This window comes from Lissotriton helveticus, chromosome 3_1 (assembly GCF_964261635.1).
Source record: "Lissotriton helveticus chromosome 3_1, aLisHel1.1, whole genome shotgun sequence".
Classification (NCBI taxonomy): domain Eukaryota; kingdom Metazoa; phylum Chordata; class Amphibia; order Caudata; family Salamandridae; genus Lissotriton; species Lissotriton helveticus.
Genome location: NC_136061.1, coordinates 1,967,469,780 through 1,967,489,219, shown reverse-complemented (window position 1 = coordinate 1,967,489,219; position 19,440 = coordinate 1,967,469,780). Strand labels below are relative to the sequence as shown.

The 19,440-nt window shown below is 41.4% G+C and overlaps 1 protein-coding gene across 3 annotated transcripts in view; it reads right to left on the bottom strand.

Moving 5' to 3' along the window:
* SLC51B (SLC51 subunit beta) overlaps window positions 1-19,440 on the bottom strand; it is a 49,520-nt gene that overhangs the window by 17,711 nt on the left and 12,369 nt on the right. For 2 of the 3 annotated variants that reach the window (XM_078683081.1, XM_078683083.1), the window contains exon 2: window positions 15,857-16,001. In XM_078683081.1, the coding sequence (XP_078539207.1) occupies window positions 15,857-15,929 (73 nt within the window). In that variant the 5' untranslated portion in view covers window positions 15,930-16,001. The remainder of the gene's footprint in view (window positions 1-15,856; window positions 16,002-19,440) is intronic. The other variant, XM_078683082.1, reaches the window with a different exon arrangement.

Sequence of the window (19,440 nt, the reverse complement as noted above, 5' to 3'; positions counted from 1 at the left end):
GCTGCAGTCTTATACCAATTAATTTGAAGGGTCGACTTTTGAATCTATCTTGAGAAAACAAGCAAGGAAATGTCCACAAAATGTACGTATGCATAAAGGCCTGAAAAGTTATTTAGAACGAACTTTTATTCGAAATAGTTCTTTGGAATATCTTAAACGAATTTTCAAGTGCAATTCAAAACAGAACTGACTGCATATTTTAAAGTCACAAACCAGTGAGGTAATTTCCTGGTTTAATGTCAGATCAAAGGGATTGCACTTACTTAATTGATACTCACAAAAGTAAAAAGTCAATAAAGGAATGTTTAATGGCTACTAAGTCCAAAGTTATACAATATATCATACCTACCAATTCACATAGTCCCACAGAGTGTTACACGGTTTAGATTCCTGACACACTGTGTGACAGAAAAGATTTTTTTAGACGAGATACTAATTCACTTTGACCATTAGGCTGTTGTTGTCCGGGCTACTGTAAAAATACCAAAGCGCTATCATTTGAGAATTGCACTTATATATATATTGCCTTTACTCCAGTTATATATGCACATACCTTGCTCTATACCCTACAGAAACCCATCTTCGAGTTGTGGTATTGGGCATTCTTACTGCACATTAGATGTTTTATGTTTACCTTTTAATTGTGGATCTGTTTTTTTCTGGAATCTGTAATGATCACCAACTTCCCTATAAGTCCAAGAAGCAAACAAGCTAGTTATTATATATTGAAAAGGTTATCAATCTATGTGAGTCATTGCTTAAAGTTAGTACAAGAGCCAACGAAGAGAGTGTTTTTGAAGGGTATAGCATTCTGTGTGGAGGAAAGTAAGATGGAAAATCTAGAGATACAAGAATTAGTTACGAAGGGAGCTATAGTCCTGATCTAGTTAGGTGCACTTTGAACTGTGAGCAATATCTGTGAGGTGGGTAAATAATTTCAGGGAGATAACTGTTTGAGAAGGCAAACACTTCATAATAAGCGATTAAGGGAATGAGGCAGATTTGATAACAAAGATGGGTTTTGAAGGTGCTCCCCTCCTAATCTCAATCTATTTAGAGATCTAGATGTTCTTCACTTTGCTTGAGGGTGAAAGAAATAGAAGTTCCTAGGAATTCTATTTGTGCTATTATCAGCCCATGGCGACAGGAACTGTTTGGGCACGGTTCTGTACCGGGGACCAAGTTAATGTTTTTATGGTACTATATATTAGTATGGACAGGATAAGAAACCGTTATTAATGTGGTCGAACTGGTAGTCCATCTACTACTCTCAGTTTTGCAAGTACATTTCAACAAGTATGAGCAGCGGCATGCGTTAGATAAATGCCGCTTGCTGTGATTTTCAGTGTCAGGTGCTTGTCCGCACTGTGCAATCATCGCGAATGGCACCATACACAGCGCAAGTGGGTGCTGCTTCCTTTCTGCCGCTCGAGTAGATTTTTACTCAAGCAGCAGCTTTCTTAATGCAAACGGACGGTTTCTCAATGCGAGCATACGCGACCACTCGCAATGAGAAATCTGACCCCCCATGTTGAGAAATCTCATCGGGAGGTTAAGTTTCCTCGCTGGCGCTCGCCAACTTGATGTTGACGAACGCGACAAAAACTCCGCTCCGCGCAGTTTCTCGGATCTACGCGAGCTCCGCTTAACGTGGAGTGCAGATAACTCTGCAAACTCTGCGAGCGGAGCGGATTTAACTGCACAGCCTTAGTATCCTTAACCCTTTCGTGCCCATTCCTGGATTTATTTATTTCCTACAACCACAAACTTACATTTATTTACTTTTCTGTCATGGAAGTGGGCAATTCATCCTTGTTTGATAAAAATTATGATGATGGGGAGGATTTCCACAATAACATTAATGTTTTATTCAATCCTGAGTGGCACAGGCATCCATGAATAAAATTACCAGAAATATTGAAAATACTGTCATTAATATAAAGTCTAAAAATATTTGGCCCAGTTTGCAGCGCAAAGCAGAAAGTGCAAGGCTATGACAATGATGTCATCTGCCAAGTCGGAAGAGATGACTTTTATAAGATCAAATAAGGCACAACTGTCTCGTGAGGTTTCCTAACATGGGTAAGAGGACTATCAGCCTGATTCATGTACAATCCGTTTTGCGTGCCCCTAATAGCGAATCATAGCGACTCGCTATTGAGGACACGCAAAACGGCATTCATGTAGGAATTGCTAATGAAATAGCGATTCCTACATGTTCTTTATTTGCGAGTAGCAATTTGCTACTCGCAAAAACTCCCCATTCATTCCTATGGGCCTAGAGGCCCATAGGAATGAATGGGGAGTATCCCTTATTTGCGAGTAGCAATTTGCTACTCGCAAATAAGATAGCGATTTTAAGGGTGCCAGGGGTGTCCAAAGGACACCCTGTTGCACCCCTAAAAAGCACATTTGAACAGGTGTTGCGCACACACATGTCCAAAGGACATGTGTGTGTGCAACATGCAACTTAGAAAAATGCTTTTAAAAGCATTTCTCTGAGTTTTTGCTATTTACCGAGAGGTCAGACCTCTCGGTAAATAGCGGCCCCAAAAGTGCTAAATCGCAATTTCTTGATGTGTCATGAATAGCATTTGAGGAATCTCTAATAGAGATTCCTTAAATGCTATTCCTCGCATACTTGCGACTTCTTAAATAGCGATTTTTGCATTTGGTATCATGAATACCAAATGCAAAAATCGCACTCGCAAAGGGCCAGATTCTCAGAATCTGGCCCTTTTGCGAGCGCTAATGGCTATATGAATCAGGCTGTATGTTCCTCCAATGCTTTCTGGTAAGGAGGAAATAACCTTTAACTTAAATTTAAAAAAATACCAAAATTGTAATCTTTGATATACAAGCTACTGATGATGACATTGGTTATGATGAGGAAAATGATGCAGTGGATGAGTCGTAATTTTGGTTGGGACCCGAAAATGATGCAGTGGATGAGTCGTAATTTTGGTTGGGACCCGAACAAAAGAAAAGATAAGTTGTGCCACCTCAAAATGATCCATTTGAACTTAAAACAGTTAAATCAGTGTTAGATGTTGATTGTAAGCTTATGTTTGATCCTATACTGATCGACCATCTGAATTCTACAGAATGATTCCCATCTGACCGTGTGGGGAAGTACCTTTCCAATATACTCTGTTTACCATTAGATAAGCCAACAAGAGCCAAGCTGAAATCTGAATGTCCCAGGCTTTTGTAATCATCCAATACTACTTCTACTCCTTTTGTCAATCCTAACATGGTTAAGTTCTTCCCAAAATTTGGAAAAGACCTAAGAAAAGGATTAGATAAAGCCTGGTTAATGTGCCAGGATAGAATATTGGACATTGTAGGTCCTCTTTCCCATATTTTAGATCTTGCTGAGTCAGCCAGGTTGAATAACACTTCTTTTGAAGCTGAGGACTTGTCCATGTGGACCCAGAAAGGCTTTTATTTATTGGTGAATTCCAACTCGGCTATTACTCATGAAAGGAGAAAGGGTTTGTGTTACATCCTTATATTTGCATATGTTCTGTTTGTATCGTTTTGGCTTAGATTGTAAGCAAGAAGGAATTCCATTGGGTTCAGTTGCTGCTGACACCTTGGTAAAGACTGACACCAAGTTGTGCCTACAATAAACCATATGTGGAAATACACTCTGTTGGTGTATCGCAAGCGCTTGCCTCCAAAACATTTTGGTGACGACTCAGACCTGTGGAGGAGATGGATTGCAGCGGAATTAGGCAAAACCTGAGTGGGCCTGTTTTCATTGAAATAGGTGCATTCAGTAAAACTAACCTGGGTGAGAGGGACGAACTTTGGCTACTGTATTCGGACGCTCGGGAGGTTTCGATAAGCTTAAGGTTCAAGGTACTGTGTTTTTTGTTTAACTTCTTACCGTGCCTCTTACGGTTGTCGCACGAGCACAACTGTTTTGTTGACATTTTGAAAGCCGGAGCTTTGGATTCCTGCTCGACCTACTCTGGTGCACATGTTATATCATGAACAGTGACACACATTGAGCAGTCACGTCACCTAGAACGCCAAACACACTGGAGCAATCACGTCACAGAGGAAGCTAGAATGCAATGAATTATGCATGGTGTGAGGGCAATGCAAGGCTAGTGAACTTCAGGTTGTGCCTCACATTAACGTATCGGCGCCACCGCGTCTCAGCAGAAGCTGGAACGCTTCCTTTCAGGCTGACGCGACATAGTTTGCATTGTAGGAAGTCATTTCGATGTGGGTGAATTTGACGGTGAATGAGCAGCAAAAGATTTCCCTGTGGTGAACAAGCAGCAGCGGTGAGGGGGTGAAAGATTACCCCGGGTAGCAGTGGATTTGGCAACACCACAGTAGAGTGCACAGTTTCTCCATTGTGCAGTTAAGGGGAGTACTTCATGGATTGGTCAAGGGTAAAAGCTTCTCAGTTTCTTTCTCTTATTGTTTCTTATTTTGAAAGATGTAAGGAGGAATCTTTCTTGCATCTTGGTCTGCAGTTTGTTATTGTCATTGGAATATGGCTAACAACATCATTACCCCACCATTTTTATAGTCAACCAGGGGCTCCAACAATACCTTTAGAGGATTGGGTAGAGATGATGTAAAACTACATAATAGCACTGTATGGTCAGGATTTTTCAGCTGCAAGGAAAAAAGCATTGCTTTTGAGTGGATTCTGTAATGAGGGGCAAAGTATTTGCTTGTGGCTGTGGGACCTAATGGTCAACTCATTACCAGTGTGTATAAAGAAGCTATTAAACGTCTAGAGAACACATTTGCAAAAGAGCTGAATCTAGTCATGGCGTGGTATACATTTTACACACGTCCTCAGGCGGAGCATGAATCTATTGATGAATATGTAGCGAGATTAAGGGAGCTCTCAATTAAATGTCGATTTGGTACAATGACTGTTGAGATAATTTGTGACCAACTCATCGTACAGTGCAAGGACAAGAAGATTCAGGAGAGGCTGTGGGCAACGAAGGGTCCATCTCTTAAGAAGGCAATCAATATGGCAAAGGTCAATGAGAACTCTCAAAGATGCATGAAGAAACTCAACAGAAAAAAGAGAGGGGTGACATTTCTGTGGTTAATAAAGGCAGTCAGGATGATGGGGAAGATGTGATATGTGCGGTAAAGAGAAGAGTTGGGAAGGGAACATCAGTGCCTAAGGTTATGGGTAGAAGCAAGGAATATTCTAAGTGTGGTAGTGGTTATCATGCTGCGGATTCTAACAGGTGTTTTGCAATCAATAAGGAAGGCAGGAAATGTGGGCGCAGAGGACATTATGCGCAAATGTGTAAGGACAACAATGCATGGAGAAAAGAAGGCAAGTCTAATGTGGTGGAGGAAGCGAAAAACAATGTGTATGGAGATAGAGTATTGGTTGTGTGTGAAGGTGACGGAGACGGAAAAGCGCACGCGTGTGGATGACAAGAGGGGGTCAGTGAGACCCTTGGCCAAGTTTACAGAGTATGGAAAGGTAGTGGAACTGATGGTGGATTCGCAATCTATGTACACCATTGTTCCAAAGAAGTTGTTCAACACTGTGTGGGGTGATTTAATATTGTTGGCAAAGGATATCGATTACGCGGGGTACCAAGGGGTGCCCATTGACATCTTGGGGTACATGGAGGGGGATATCCTATTTTGAACGATATGCACGACAGACAAGGTGTATGTATTGGAGGATGGTCCACCAATTTCGGGTAGGATGCATCAATTCGACATCAACATAATGATCAATCCCACAGCAGCAAATAAAATGACGGTTGTGCAGGAGGTGCAGTTGGGTGATGTACTGAATGGAGCAGAGAAGATGTTTGGGAAATCCCTAGGTTGGTTGAAAAAATATGTGTACAAAATTAAGTTAAAAGAAAATGCTGTACCTATGCAACATAAACTTCGGAGAGTACCTCTATCTGTGAGGGAAGGTGCTAAAGAGTTGCTCAGTGACAGTGACATGTGATTGAACCTATGACGTGTTCGCAACGAGTCTCTCCAGTGGTTATCACCCAAAAATCTGTTGGTCATTTGAGGTTCTGTGTCAAATTGAGATCCCTCAATCAAGAGATTGCTGTAAACACATTTCCCCTCCCAAATATCAGTGAAATGTTGGTGTTGGTGAAGGATGGTAAGTTCTTCTAAAAATTGGATTTGAGGAGTGCTTACCATCAAATCAGATTGCATGAGGAGTCTAAGAGACTCACAACCTTTGTCACTACTGAAGGGACGTACCAATTCACTCATATGCCATTCGGCCTAGCCTCAGCTGCTAGCGTGCTCCAACGTGTGATGACGAAAGAGTTGGCGGGAGTAAGGGACATCATCTACTTCCAACATGACATTTTGGTCATGGGTGAAACCATAGAGCAGCATAATGTCACTTTGATGAGGGTTCTAAAGAAACTGGAGGAATTTGGGCTGCCTTTGAATAAGGATAAATGTATAGTTTTGACAGAGCAGATAGAATACCTTGGGTAGTCCATATCCAGTTGTGCTGTTAGACCGTAACACTCCTTAATGGATGCTTTTAGAGGGCACCTGCTCCTACAGAGAAGGATCAGTTACGATTTTTTCTTGGACTCATTGAATATTATGCGAAATTTGTTGACAGGTTTGCGGATAAATTGGAGAGTTTGAGGAGACTGCTACGAAAAGGGTAGAAGTTTGTGTGGGGCAAGGAACAGAGAGTCTGTTTTGATTATATCAAAGCTAAAATTTGCAATACTGGACTATTAGCTCTGTATGATAACAGATTGAAGTCTATTCTAACTGTGGATGCAAATGCCACCAGGATGGGTTGTTTTTTTTCTCAGGTGCATAGGAAAAAGGAGAGAACTGTTGCTTTTGCTTCACATGACGGCTGAAAGAAATTATTCGGTAATAGAACAGGAGACGTTAGCAGCTGCATAAGGTGCTGAGTACTTTCGTGTTTGTTTGTGGGGTGCTTGTTTTATCATACGCACACATCACAAACCTCTGATGAAAATATTGTCGTTGGGGGGAAGGTGGGTGGGGGGCAGGCAAAGGATCCGCCAGGCTAGCTAGATTAGTGGCTAGGCTTCTAGAACCAATTGGTTAAAAGGTACCATTCAAATTGCCACTGCGAATCATTGTGACATTGAGGAAATGGAAGCCAGCATGGTGTTGGCATACTGCACAACCATTCACAGTACCACACAGAAAATTCCCTTCCAGGTTATGCGTGGCCCTTTGCCAGGTGCCAAGTTAGTTCTTACTTGGTAGAAAGAATGGGTTGAGAATGGCGAAGTTGGAGACGTAAATCTTGTGGTGTGGGAAGCAGGAATGGAATGTTTAGCACTGAGATCCATAAGAATTGAGAGGGATCATTCTAAATGTAAAGGTCCTTTCCACATTGCTGATGTGGGAAAATATGTTGTCACATTGGACAACGGTGAGAAGTGGAATTTTAGGAACATTGCATTGTATTAAAGAGGTGGAGAATGTATAAGGGTGAAGGAAGCTGGATGTTCGGCAGCGATGTTTATGAAGGATGTGGAAATAAGGGGTGGTGGATTGAATCACTATGGTGGTTCTTCTTTTGAAGAGCAGTTCTAGGGTTCGTAGGACACTTGCTTACCTTGATGACTTTACCAGATAAGTGGTCTGGGGTCAGGCACCTCTGTTAGTTCTTTATACATATGTGGGGCATTTATTGTACTTTCTTAATTAAGTTTCCTTTTTGTGTTTCTTTTCCTATTTTGTTTTCTTCTTCGGGGAGGGAAGGGGATATGTTATTATGTAGTTACATTCTTATATTTGCAAATGTTCTGTTTGTATGATTCTGCCTTGGATTGTATGGTGGAGGGAATTACATTTTATTTATTTGCGTTTTATATAGCGCTGGCTAGACCCGGAGGTATCAGAGCAATTTACATAAGGATCCACAAAATTACAAAATTACATCAGTTCCAAGTTACATCAGTTCCAAGAAAACATTTCAAGAGCGTCAGAAGACGAGGTAAATGGACCGTGGAAGGGTAAGGGGGTGGGGTAAAGGTATAGGAGGGAGAAAGGATGGAGATAGAATGGATGGAGAGATGAAGGTGAGTCTTCCCAAAGTCTGGCTGGGTAGGTGACGGCCGAGGGGGAAGTCCACAGCCCATCTCCTCTATAGCTAACAGGTAGCTCCACCGGGCATCAGTCAAGCGGCTAGGTCTCAATGAGAAAAAAGTTGGAGAGCAAAGAGGAGGAATAAAAGGAGCGTAAAGGAGAAAGTGGGTAGAGTAAAGGGGTAAGAGGGAGAGTACGATGGAGAGACGACGTAAGGTCTGGCCAATATCTGGTTGGGTAGGTGACGGCCGAAGGGGTAGTCCACAACCCATCTCCTCTATAGCTATCAAGTAGCTCCACCGGGCATTGGCCAAAAAGTTAGGTCTCCACGGTCAGAGGTAGGTTCACAGATTCATAGCACTGTACCACAGGATCGTTAAGTTACATGTTACAGAAGCATAGTAGGGTACAGTAAACCAAAGCAGAGTTGTGAGAATTCGTAAGAGGGAGGGGGAGAAGGAGCAAGAGCAGGGAGACAAAGACGAAACTGTGCCCAATGTCCGGCTGGGTAGATGACGGTCAAGGGGGAAACCAGGGCCAATCTCCTCTATAGCTATCTTGCAGCTCCACCGGGCATTTGCCATGTTGCTCAGGTCTCAGTGTTCAGGAAAAGCAGGTTAGAGTAGACACAGGGGCTACAGTTGCATAGTCAGGTAGCGGAGTAACATGTCCCCACTAGGAGCGGAGGTAAAAAGGAGCGGAGGGGGAGTAATCCAGAGAGGGAGCTTGGGCTGCCAAGAGAGCGACGGCAGAGGCAGCCGCCATATTAAAGTCAGGCACGATGTGTCCAGGCCTCTGTGGAACCCTATGTAGGCCATGGTGTGCCCTAGACATTCAGGGAGCAACGTGAGAGATGACATGGGGTAGCCGCAAACACGTAGCAGTTGACTGGTTTGCCTTCAGTGGAATAGCAGATAAGTGAGCGAATGAGGAAGGAATGGCAGCAAACCCCCTCAAGAGCGACAATGGATTTCTGACTGCCACAACTGCATTCCTCAGTAAAATGGAAGCCATGGTTGGGGTCAGTTGAGGCTGACACCTTGGTGAGGACTGACGCCAGGTTGTGTCTACAATAAAGCACATGTGGAAATACACTCTGTTGATGTATTGTGAGTGATTTCCTCCACAACAGTTTGTTTTTAAAGTTAGATACTAAACTAGCAGATCTAGCAACAATGGATCCAGGCAGTAAAGTGGAATGCACATAGTTTGGTGACTCCTCTATCAAGGAAGTAAGTAAATATGTTACTACACTTGCTTCTTTGGACAAAGCCCAGCAATCTCTCAAATAGGTTTTTGGACAACAGGTTTTTGCCAGGGATCGTGAGGCAGGCGCCGCTTTACTGGCCACATCTTCAGAAATCAAAGTTTCAGAGGCTCCTGCAACTACAACTACCAAGACCTCAGTTCTATCCACAAAGAGGCAGAGGTTTCCGCGGTTACAGTCCAAGAAGTTGCAAAGGCGCAAACCCCCCAGGTTAGTCATGCTTCAGGCCTATATATTACAGGGGGTTGTTTAAGATTTTTCCTAAACCACTAGTGATCACCTCAGATCCTTGGGTGGTGGACTCAGTTCAAGCTTATTGTATAGACCTTTAAGAAATTACGTTAAAGATTAAATTTCCTTCTCCTTTAAAGTTTTCAATCAAAACGTCTGCCATGGTCTAATCTTCTTTTTCTTCTACACAAACAAGCAATCCAAGAAACTCGTCCCCATCCTACTGGCTTCTTAAGCACACTTTTCTTGGTTCAAAAGAAAAACAAAAAGATGAGACCTGTCATAAATCGATTTGTTGTTTAGCGACATTATAAAATGGAAACTATTCTACATCTCAAGGACGCGCTACTACAAAATGATTGGATTGTGCGTTTGGATTTGCAAGATGCATTTCTAACAATTCCCATTCATTACAGGTATAGGAAATATCTATAATTTCAGTGGCAAGGAAAACATATTCATTTTCCTCTCTCACTTTCGGTCTATCTTCCTCACCTTGGTGCTTTACAAAGCTCATTAATCCAGTAATTGCCATCTCAGGTCTCAAGGTATCAGATTAATAATCTATTTGGACGATATTCTTTTAATGTGTCAAAATATTCAGCCCCTTTGTTCTCAGATTCACATTACCTGTTCTCTCCTACTAGATCTAGGTTTCCTCATAAACAAAGAGAAATCGATTTTAACCCCTGCCAAACAGATGGAATTTCTGATAAATTCAGTGAATGCAACTCTTCATTTACCCCAATCCAAATTCAAAGCAGAAAAGTCAGAAATTGCTCACACTCTACAGATATCTTCCATATCTCTCAGGCCCCGTGCAAGGTATTTCGGTCTTCTTTCCTCATTGATTCATGCCATTTTTCCGGGTCCCCTTCATTATTGGGCTCTCGAGAGATTAAAAATGTGTCATCTTCACAACGGGCTCGCTTATTTCGGCATCATAGATCCAGATCACTAATCCTGGATGGAACTTCAATGGTGGATAGACCATTTAGATGCCAAACTATCTTTGCTTTGTCCCCGGATCTTGTATTAGAATCCAATGCAAGCCTGACAGGTTGGGGTGCGTGGTGTGGTCTGATCTCGACTGGGGGTACATGGTCTCTTCCGGAGTCAGGTCTCCATATAAATTGTTTAAAGATACTTGCAGGCCCTTTAGCAGCCCAGAGTTTTACCAAACACAGGGTCAAATGCTCCATTCTTCTTCTGATGGACGATCTCACAGCTGCAAAATACATCAATCATCTCAGAGGTACAAAATCCAAACCCCTCATGGATTTGGCACAAAGTTTCTTGGAATTCTGCATTCTTCACAAGTTATCGGTTCAAACAGAACACCTTTCGGTGAGTCTCAACACAGTAGCCAATTAGCATTCACGGTATCTAAATGATTTCAGCGACTGGAGACTCCATCCCTCTGTTTTCAACACACTCTGTTGCAAATGGGGGCCTTTCTGAATCGACCTTTTTCCGTCCAAATTCAATTCTCATCTTCCTCAGTTTTTCAGTTGGCGTCCGGACCTGTTAGCCTTAACAACAGATAGCTTACTACAAGACTGGTCTCAGGGAATAAATTAATCATTCCCTCCTTTTCTCATGATCAACAGAGTGCTGGCACAGGAAAGACGGCAGAAAGTGGTTTTGGTCATAGTAGTACCTTTTTGGCAATCACAGGTATGGTATCTCCCTCTCCTAAAACGTCCAGTCGACTATCCCATGTTGTTACCTTCCTTTCCCAATCTCCTTTTAGTCCCAGAGGGACTCTTTCACAGCCTACTCCTAAACAACACTCTCACTCTCTCGACTAAAAAGGTAGCAGGTCTTACCAACCTAATTTAGGCATTTCAAAGGAAGCTGCGGAATATATCAGGAAATCCTGGGCTCCACGCACTACCAAAGCTTATAACTCAGCCTGGCCCATTTTGTCAAGCTGGTTTCTATTAATCCCTTTTCAGCAGATGTCATCCTCCTAGTAAACTTGTTTGCCTCACAAGCTAGTTGAGGAAAGACCTACTGTACAGTCAACATTTACTGGTCAGCAATTTTGGCGAATCATCCCCATATCAATGCTAAACCTGTGGGAGACCTTCCTCTTGCTTGTCATCTGTTAAAGGGAGTAAGATTTTGTAATCCACCACTTCCAAAGTACAGTCAGTGATGTAAAAGTGGTTTTAAAAATGTTCATTTCTTGGCCAGAAAATATTTCCCTTTCTTTCAAAATGCTCTCTGCCAAGTTAACTATGTTGTTATGTTTAATTTCTATCAAACGTTTTTTCTGATGTAAGAGCGTTGGACATTTCCTCACATCATTTCAACCCCACAGGTGTTGTCTTCCAACATAAGAAACATACAAAAACTAATTTAACTGGTGTCTTATACTCTTATTTCCATAACCAATTGAAATTGTGTGTAGGTAATTGTCTAAAAACGTATGAACAAAAGACCATCCATCTCAGATGTTCCTCAGATACCCAGCTCCTTATTTCCACCAGAGGACCTCATAAACCAGTAGCCCGTTGGGTTAAATGGGTTATGTCCTTAGTGGGGAGAGATCTTTGGTGCTCATTCCTCCAGGGGAGCCATAGCATCTAAAGCCTTTGGGCGGGCTCTCGTTTGGAGGACAGTATTATTTTGTCACTTTAACAACTATTATTGTCTGTGCAAAGTTACACCTCATTAGTAACCAGTTTAACACCCGGATATAGCGATCAGCAACTGAAATCCGACCCGTTAACTTTTCAAAGGTTGTATGATGACAAGGAAATATGTGCGGCTCTTTTTATGTGCCAACTTTTGATTCCTTTGAGTAACAAACACTTTTTAGGTGAAATCTGCAAAGTAGGCTTGAATACAGCCTCTGAGGAAGTGCTCAGTCGAGCAGGAAACGCGTCAGGCTGCACTATGAAAACTGGACTTTGTTTTCTATTCCCTGCAATGAACATCTGCTTATTAAAACCGAAATTTGAACCTATCTGCGAACCTATCTGCTTGTGGGCTCTGCTAAGCAAGGGACGACTCTTGTGTTGGATATATATATATATATATATATATATATATATATATATATATATATATATATATATATATATATATATATATATATATATATATATATATGTATATATACAGCTTTTTGTCGTTATAAGTATATTTTAAATGAACTGTGACAAATAATTGGAAAGGGAGTGTCTATGTGCGTACCGCAATGAGTGCATTTTCTCCTTTCTGTGTGCTCATACTTGTATGGAGTGTCTGTTTTCTAGAGTTGCTTTAATTTATATAATGGTAAAATCACTTTGTGCTCTGATTGAAACTTCAACTATAGTTAAAACTCATATTGCCCCTAAAAAAACGGACGCCTAGATATAGACGAATATTGACAAAGGAAATAGAAACAGAAAACATGTTAAATCTGACTCACACTCAAAACCAGGTTGAATTATGGATTTTGAATCATGGGGCAAATGTTTTCTTATCCATCCAGTTCCTAATTCTGTGTTCAGTTTCTTGCACAACTGCCATGAGTTAACGTGATGTTTGTGAGTGTTTTGACAGAGGAATGTGACTAAAAAATGTTAAAGCTACCCCAACTTCCACTGTCTTCAAAATAACAGGAGCATAGCATTTTTGGCTCCTAATTTATAAAATGCACACTAACAACCTGGTCTGATGTTTTGACAATGTTAGAGCCCCGTTTGTGCAATTTTAGCCATAGTAAACACAAAATTGTGTTCCTTATACACACGATACTTCAGACAGAGACTTGAAACATTTCAGGATGGGCAACAGATTACTTTAACTAGTGCATGAAGCTGGTAGGGTCTTCCATTTGATTCCTATATATAAGGCAAACACATTTCCTGGTAGTTCCTGATGTGCTTGTGCTCTGGAAAATTTTTCATTTTCACGCCTTCCATCTTTGGAAATCCCTGCAGGAGTCCATCTGCACCACTTAGGCCTTGAGTCCAAGTCAGGCTGTTAATTTTGTCCCGTGCATAAACTCCTGTTTACGCATGGTACAGTATTACGAGTTTGGTAATATTTAACACGTTTAATAATCCAACATTGGTTAAATTTCATCAGTTCAAGCCTGCTTAAAGTTAACAGGGGAAAACATAAGGTATTTACCATATCATGCAGATTTTGGTGTGTTAAACACCAAAATCCACAAGTTATTTCCCATAAACTCATAATAGATGTTATTTATAGAACCTGACAAATAACATACCCTGTGGTATCGTTATTTATTAGAGGTGATAATTAACGCCTAAACATGTAAACTTTTACATTCTAGAAGCATCTTGCTCTGCCCCTGCTCACATTTAAAAAAAAAAAGTATTTTATTTAATGCGATTTTATATAGCGCGAACATTACCTGAAGGTGTCAGAGCGCTTTACAAAAGAACCAGTTGCGTTACATAAGGACTTTGGATTAAATGAGTTACATAAGAGATATAAAACAGGAACAACATTGAAAATGTACAAGTGGAGCAAAAGGAGGGAAAAATTGCAAACGTACAAGTTGTAAAGTCACTCAAGGAAGAGATACAAACCGATAAACTCTAAAATCACATAGGAATGGTAGTTAGTACAAAGGTCTACTACATATACTAGTGGTTAGAGCACTTTACAAAAGGACCAGTTACATTACATAAGGACTTCGGAGTACATGAGTTACATAAAAGATACAAACAGAACAACTCTAAAATCGCAAAAGAACAGTAGTCAGTACATACGCCTACTACAGATACTAGAGGTTAGAGTTGCATATCTACAAATTGAAGATTCACTCAAGGAGATGAAACTAACAAAAGAAACTCTTAAATTACATAAGAACAGTAATAAGTAAATACGTCTACTACAGATTCTAGTGGATAGAATTACATATATATATATATATACAAGTTGCAAAACACTCAAGATTACATTTAATAAACGAATAGGGTTGGACAATTATAAATTACAAATTTACAGAGCATGGCATTTACAAGAGTATCAGCGAGTAACAAGTAGGAAAAGCAGATAGGGACAGAAAAGAGAGAAAGAAAACGGAGATGGGACCAGACGTATAAACAATAGTCACAAACAGGGAGCACTTCCGTGGAGAAGGAGGACAATCGATAGGTCGCCCAGCTGGAGACCAGCGGGGACGGAGGAACAGAGCACGTTCGCAAGATGGCGGACTAAGGACAAGAGTGACAACAGGAGTCTGTCCCACATTACCGGATCCCCTGGACCCCATCCGTACTACACTGCCAATTTTTGACGACTTTGGGGATCTATAAAAGCTGAATTGATTTCATTTGGTGCCTTCAGCAATGTTTAATTAGTGCCCATCCTCTAGTTTTCTTGGCCTCATGTATACTTAGAGTGCTCATGATGATCCTTCTATCGGTCTAAAGGATCAAAACATCATCTTACTTGATATACACTCTTGATCACTCATTGTCACACATGTGTATCACTTGTACGAGAGCACAAGCATGTTCCTCACCACACACCCACTGTGCTGTCACATTGTTTTTAATGTTTTTTATATATGATTGGATTCATTGATCATTTGATATCTTTGTACATTGATTGTGATATCTATGTTCATGGGACCACTGTTCTTTACGCACCAACTTATAAAGGCCCTTAGTGTCTTCTCCTAATTATGAAAGTCATGAATTCCGATCTTTTCCATAAATAGCAGTCAGATGATCATCAGTGAGTAATGCCATGCACGCGTTAGGTTGACGATAATGGAGGTGCTCTTTAAATCTCACCTGCAAAGGAATTTTTATATAAACTGAAAAAGGCTCACCATCAGTGAATAAGCATGCAGCTGAGGAGTTGCAATAATATAGTTATCAAACCGGAGTAGCAGCCTCCAGACTTGCAAGTAGTTTCTTATGTTCACTCATAATCTGTTCTTGATCTTTTATTGCATTTCTGCTCTTTCTACTGTTATTTGATGGTTCTACTTATGCTATATGTTCTTGGTGCTGATTACAAGTGACACAAGTACTCTGCACCTGTCTTTCAATGGTATGTTTGTGTAGTCGGCATAAATAAGTTAAACTAATTGTCCCGCGACTTCTACTAGGTTTCCATGTTGTCTACAACTAATACATACAGGATACTTTTAACTATATCCTGATTTGGTACTATCTGCATTGTTGTTATTTTAACAGCTCAGCGGGCTCTGTTCCTATACAGCTGTGCTAAGCATAGTTTATCAACATTGTGGCTACACCTTACTACACAGGCCAACAAAGATTTTAATGTAAACCAACGTACGATCTTCTGTGCGGAAAAACCACCGAATGTTCTTCATCTGCTCCTCCAACTCAGGGTTGGTGCTGGACTCCATCTTGCAGGAATAACTTCTGCTTGAGCAGGTGATTCGGATCCAGGCAGGAAGTCTTCTCCAGTGCTTTTACTGCTGCAACAAACACATAGTATTATTTGAAATGCATAATTCTATGGGCTATTTGGATGCTTTATTCAACATTAATTAAATATCTTTGATTAGTAAAGTGAAATAACTTTTTCAAAGATGGAATGCATTGCCTCCTTAAATTGTTGTGTGGATATCACTAATCAAAATGGGGGTACTACTTCTCTTTCTTTTTGTCATGGTAATAACATTTCACATGCATTCTATTTTTCCAGTTTAATTTGTGTGGTTTAACTCCCCAGCAATATTAATTTTCGGAAGCTATCACATGAAGACGGGAGGCTAGCCCTCCCATTTTCGTCTGCACTATCTTGCCACCTTTGTGACACGAGAAAATTCTCAATTGATTCTATTTGATAATAGTATTCTTTTGAAAGATGTGTCAAGCTTTAAAAATATCAGATCTACTGAATTCGATAAGGTTTCCTAGAACCCCAAAAACAGCTTGACGTGAGAGATATACTCCTAATAAATAATGGATGTTGCTTTTTTACACATTTGACATCCCGTCTAGCTAAGCTGAAACGTTTTTTTACTTTTGTAAAAGATCGTAAACAAATATCCCTTCTTTAACCTTACTGTTTATTAAACGATGCAATAAAGTAGGTGTAATGAAAGTGGAATATTTCTACATTAGTGCTCCTAATAAAAATGCTGATAGTTTTCAGGTATTTGAAAGCAGTGATGCGGCCAGGATTCACTTTGCCCTCATGCAGTTATGCCATACATTTAATTCTCCATTAGGAGATGACACTGTGCGAACAAATACAGAGATAAGAAAGTTATTTTCTCCACTGAGATATGATATCAAATTGGGAGTTTGGCATAAGATTTCATAATGAGTCAGTAGAGTAAGAAGCAAATTAGAGAATCAGACGGATGTTAAGTATCAAGTTGTGTGAAATTAGTAGACTTGTGTATTCTACATTGAGCAGGAAATTGTCATCAAATTATGTTCTTCAACAGAAGCCAGCTTTATTTAACCGCAAAACACACAAGATGATGGACGGAATGTTGCAAAATGGTAAAACATTCACCCCCAGTCACAGATCTGGGTTTAATCCATCGTTATTTTGCTCACCAAGCCACCCCAGTTCAGACATGGCCATATGCAAATCAGTCTTGACCCTATGCCTCATGGGAACAGTGCAGACCGAACTGCCAAGCCATGTCTTCCCTGGACCGGAATCAAGCATCCTAGGACCGGTTTCTGGCTATCAGCCTTCATCAGCCAGGATAGCTTGACTCCAGTGGCGTAGTGAGCACGGGACCCACGTCTGGGCATACCCTTCCCACATAGGGTGAACAGCAAAACACACAAGATGATGGACGGAATGTTGCACAATGGCAAAACATTCACCCCCAGTCACAGATCTGGGTTTAATCCATCGTTATTTTGCTCACCAAGCCACCCCAGTTCAGACATGGCCATATGCAAATCAGTCTTGACCCTGTGCCTCATGGGAACAGTCCAGACCGAACTGCCAAGCTATGTCTTCCCAGGACCGGAATCAAGCATCTTAGGACCGGTTTCTGGGTATCAGCCTTCATCAGCCAGGATAGCTTGACTCTAGTGGCGTAGTGAGCACGGGACCCACGTCTAGGCATACCCTTTCCCACATCGGGTGAAAAGCAAAATACACAAGATGATCGACGGAATGTTGCACAATGGCAAAACATTCACCCCAGTCACAGATCTGGGTTTAATCCATCGTTACTTTGCTCACCAAGCCACCCCAGTTCAGACATGGCCATATGCAAATCAGTCTTGACCCTGTGCCTCATGGTAACAGTCCAGACCAAACTGCCAAGCCATGTCTTCCCTGGACCAGAATCAAGCATCCTAGGACCGGTTTCTGGCTATCAGCCTTCATCAGCCAGGATAGCTTGACTCCAGTGGCATAGTGAGCACGGGACCCACGTCTGGGCATACCCTTCCCACATAGGGTGAACAGCAAAACACACAAGATGATGGACGGAATGTTGCACAAAGGCAAAACATTCACCCCCAGTCACAGATCTGTGTTTAATCCATTGTTATTTTGCTCACCAAGATACCCCAGTTCAGACATGGTCATATGCAAATCAGTCTTGACCCTGTGCCTCATGGGAACAGTCCAGACCGACGAAATACCAAGAGGCAAAATATTGATGGGTAAGTATGTATAGATTTTCCATACCTAGCTCCAGATACATGTACCTTGATGATCTGTGTATCTTCAAAGTACATAGATATAGAGTCAGTAGTAAAACTATACTTCCCTATATGCACTTAACTTTCAATATTGTTTCCCTTGATATTTTGTCTGCAATATTAGTGTGCCATGATATTCTTATATTCGATATTCAAGAGTGCAGCGTCTTTCTTCCCCATTGCATAGGTAATCAACTTGGCAATATGAAACATGTTTTGTGTGTAGAACTTAAAAATTCTGACAATCAATATCTGACTTTATTAGTAACAAAATAGCGGGGCGTGGCTTGCGCGCCGCTTCTACATGGCGGGTTGCGCTTGAGCTCCGTAGCGAGTTCGGCCCTTTGAGAGCTTTTCTCCGCTTCTGGCTGCCCTTCTTCGCGGAAAAGGCACACCTCTCCAGCGGAACATGAGGGGAGTTGTTTGAGGCTATTTTCCTGTGGTTTGGATCACCGGCTATATGAATTCCGCCGCACTCTTCAACAGCGCTCGCATTCCTGACGAGCGGCCGCCATTTTCCCGCTATTGACGTTCCTGTCATTTTACCTCAGAGGCGCCGCTATGGATACAATTTTGCAGTGTCGCCTGGCTTCCTAAGGTGTTCCTTTCATGAGGCTTATTTCTGGTAACATTTGTATCTTCTTTTCATTATTTCATTGCTGCTTGGCTGGTTTTTTAAGCTGCTGACGCGCTGTTTTTTTTCTCAGTGCAATTTTGTCATACAAGGTGTTGATATTTTTTCCTGCTATTCTATTATTGTATTTCCCTGCTTTGCGCATTCCTTCGCTGCTAACATATCCTGGCACACATTACCGTGGGCGCCTATTTAGTATTCTCTGTGTCATTCTGCGCAATTCCTGTGTACCTTTTTCTCTCAAGTGGTACTCTTGCAGTATTTTACCTCACAACTGCAATTATGAATCGGTCTACGACCGCCAAAGACTTAAAAGATGTGGGCTCGTCGTTGAAAAGACTCAAGTCACTCTCTCCGTCGCCCGAGTCTCCTCAGGCAGACACTGCTTCCACGCTGGATACCATTTTGGCGCGCCTTAACGAGGTACATGATATTGCGCAGTCAACTAAAACTAACACAGACTTGTTACAAGTGGAGGTCTCTGCTATCAGAAATGACTTTAAAACCCTTTCTCTTCGTGTGTCAGCCACAGAATCACGAATTAGTTCTGCTGAGGATGGTATGCACAAGCAGTCCAGATCTCTCACCCACTTGGA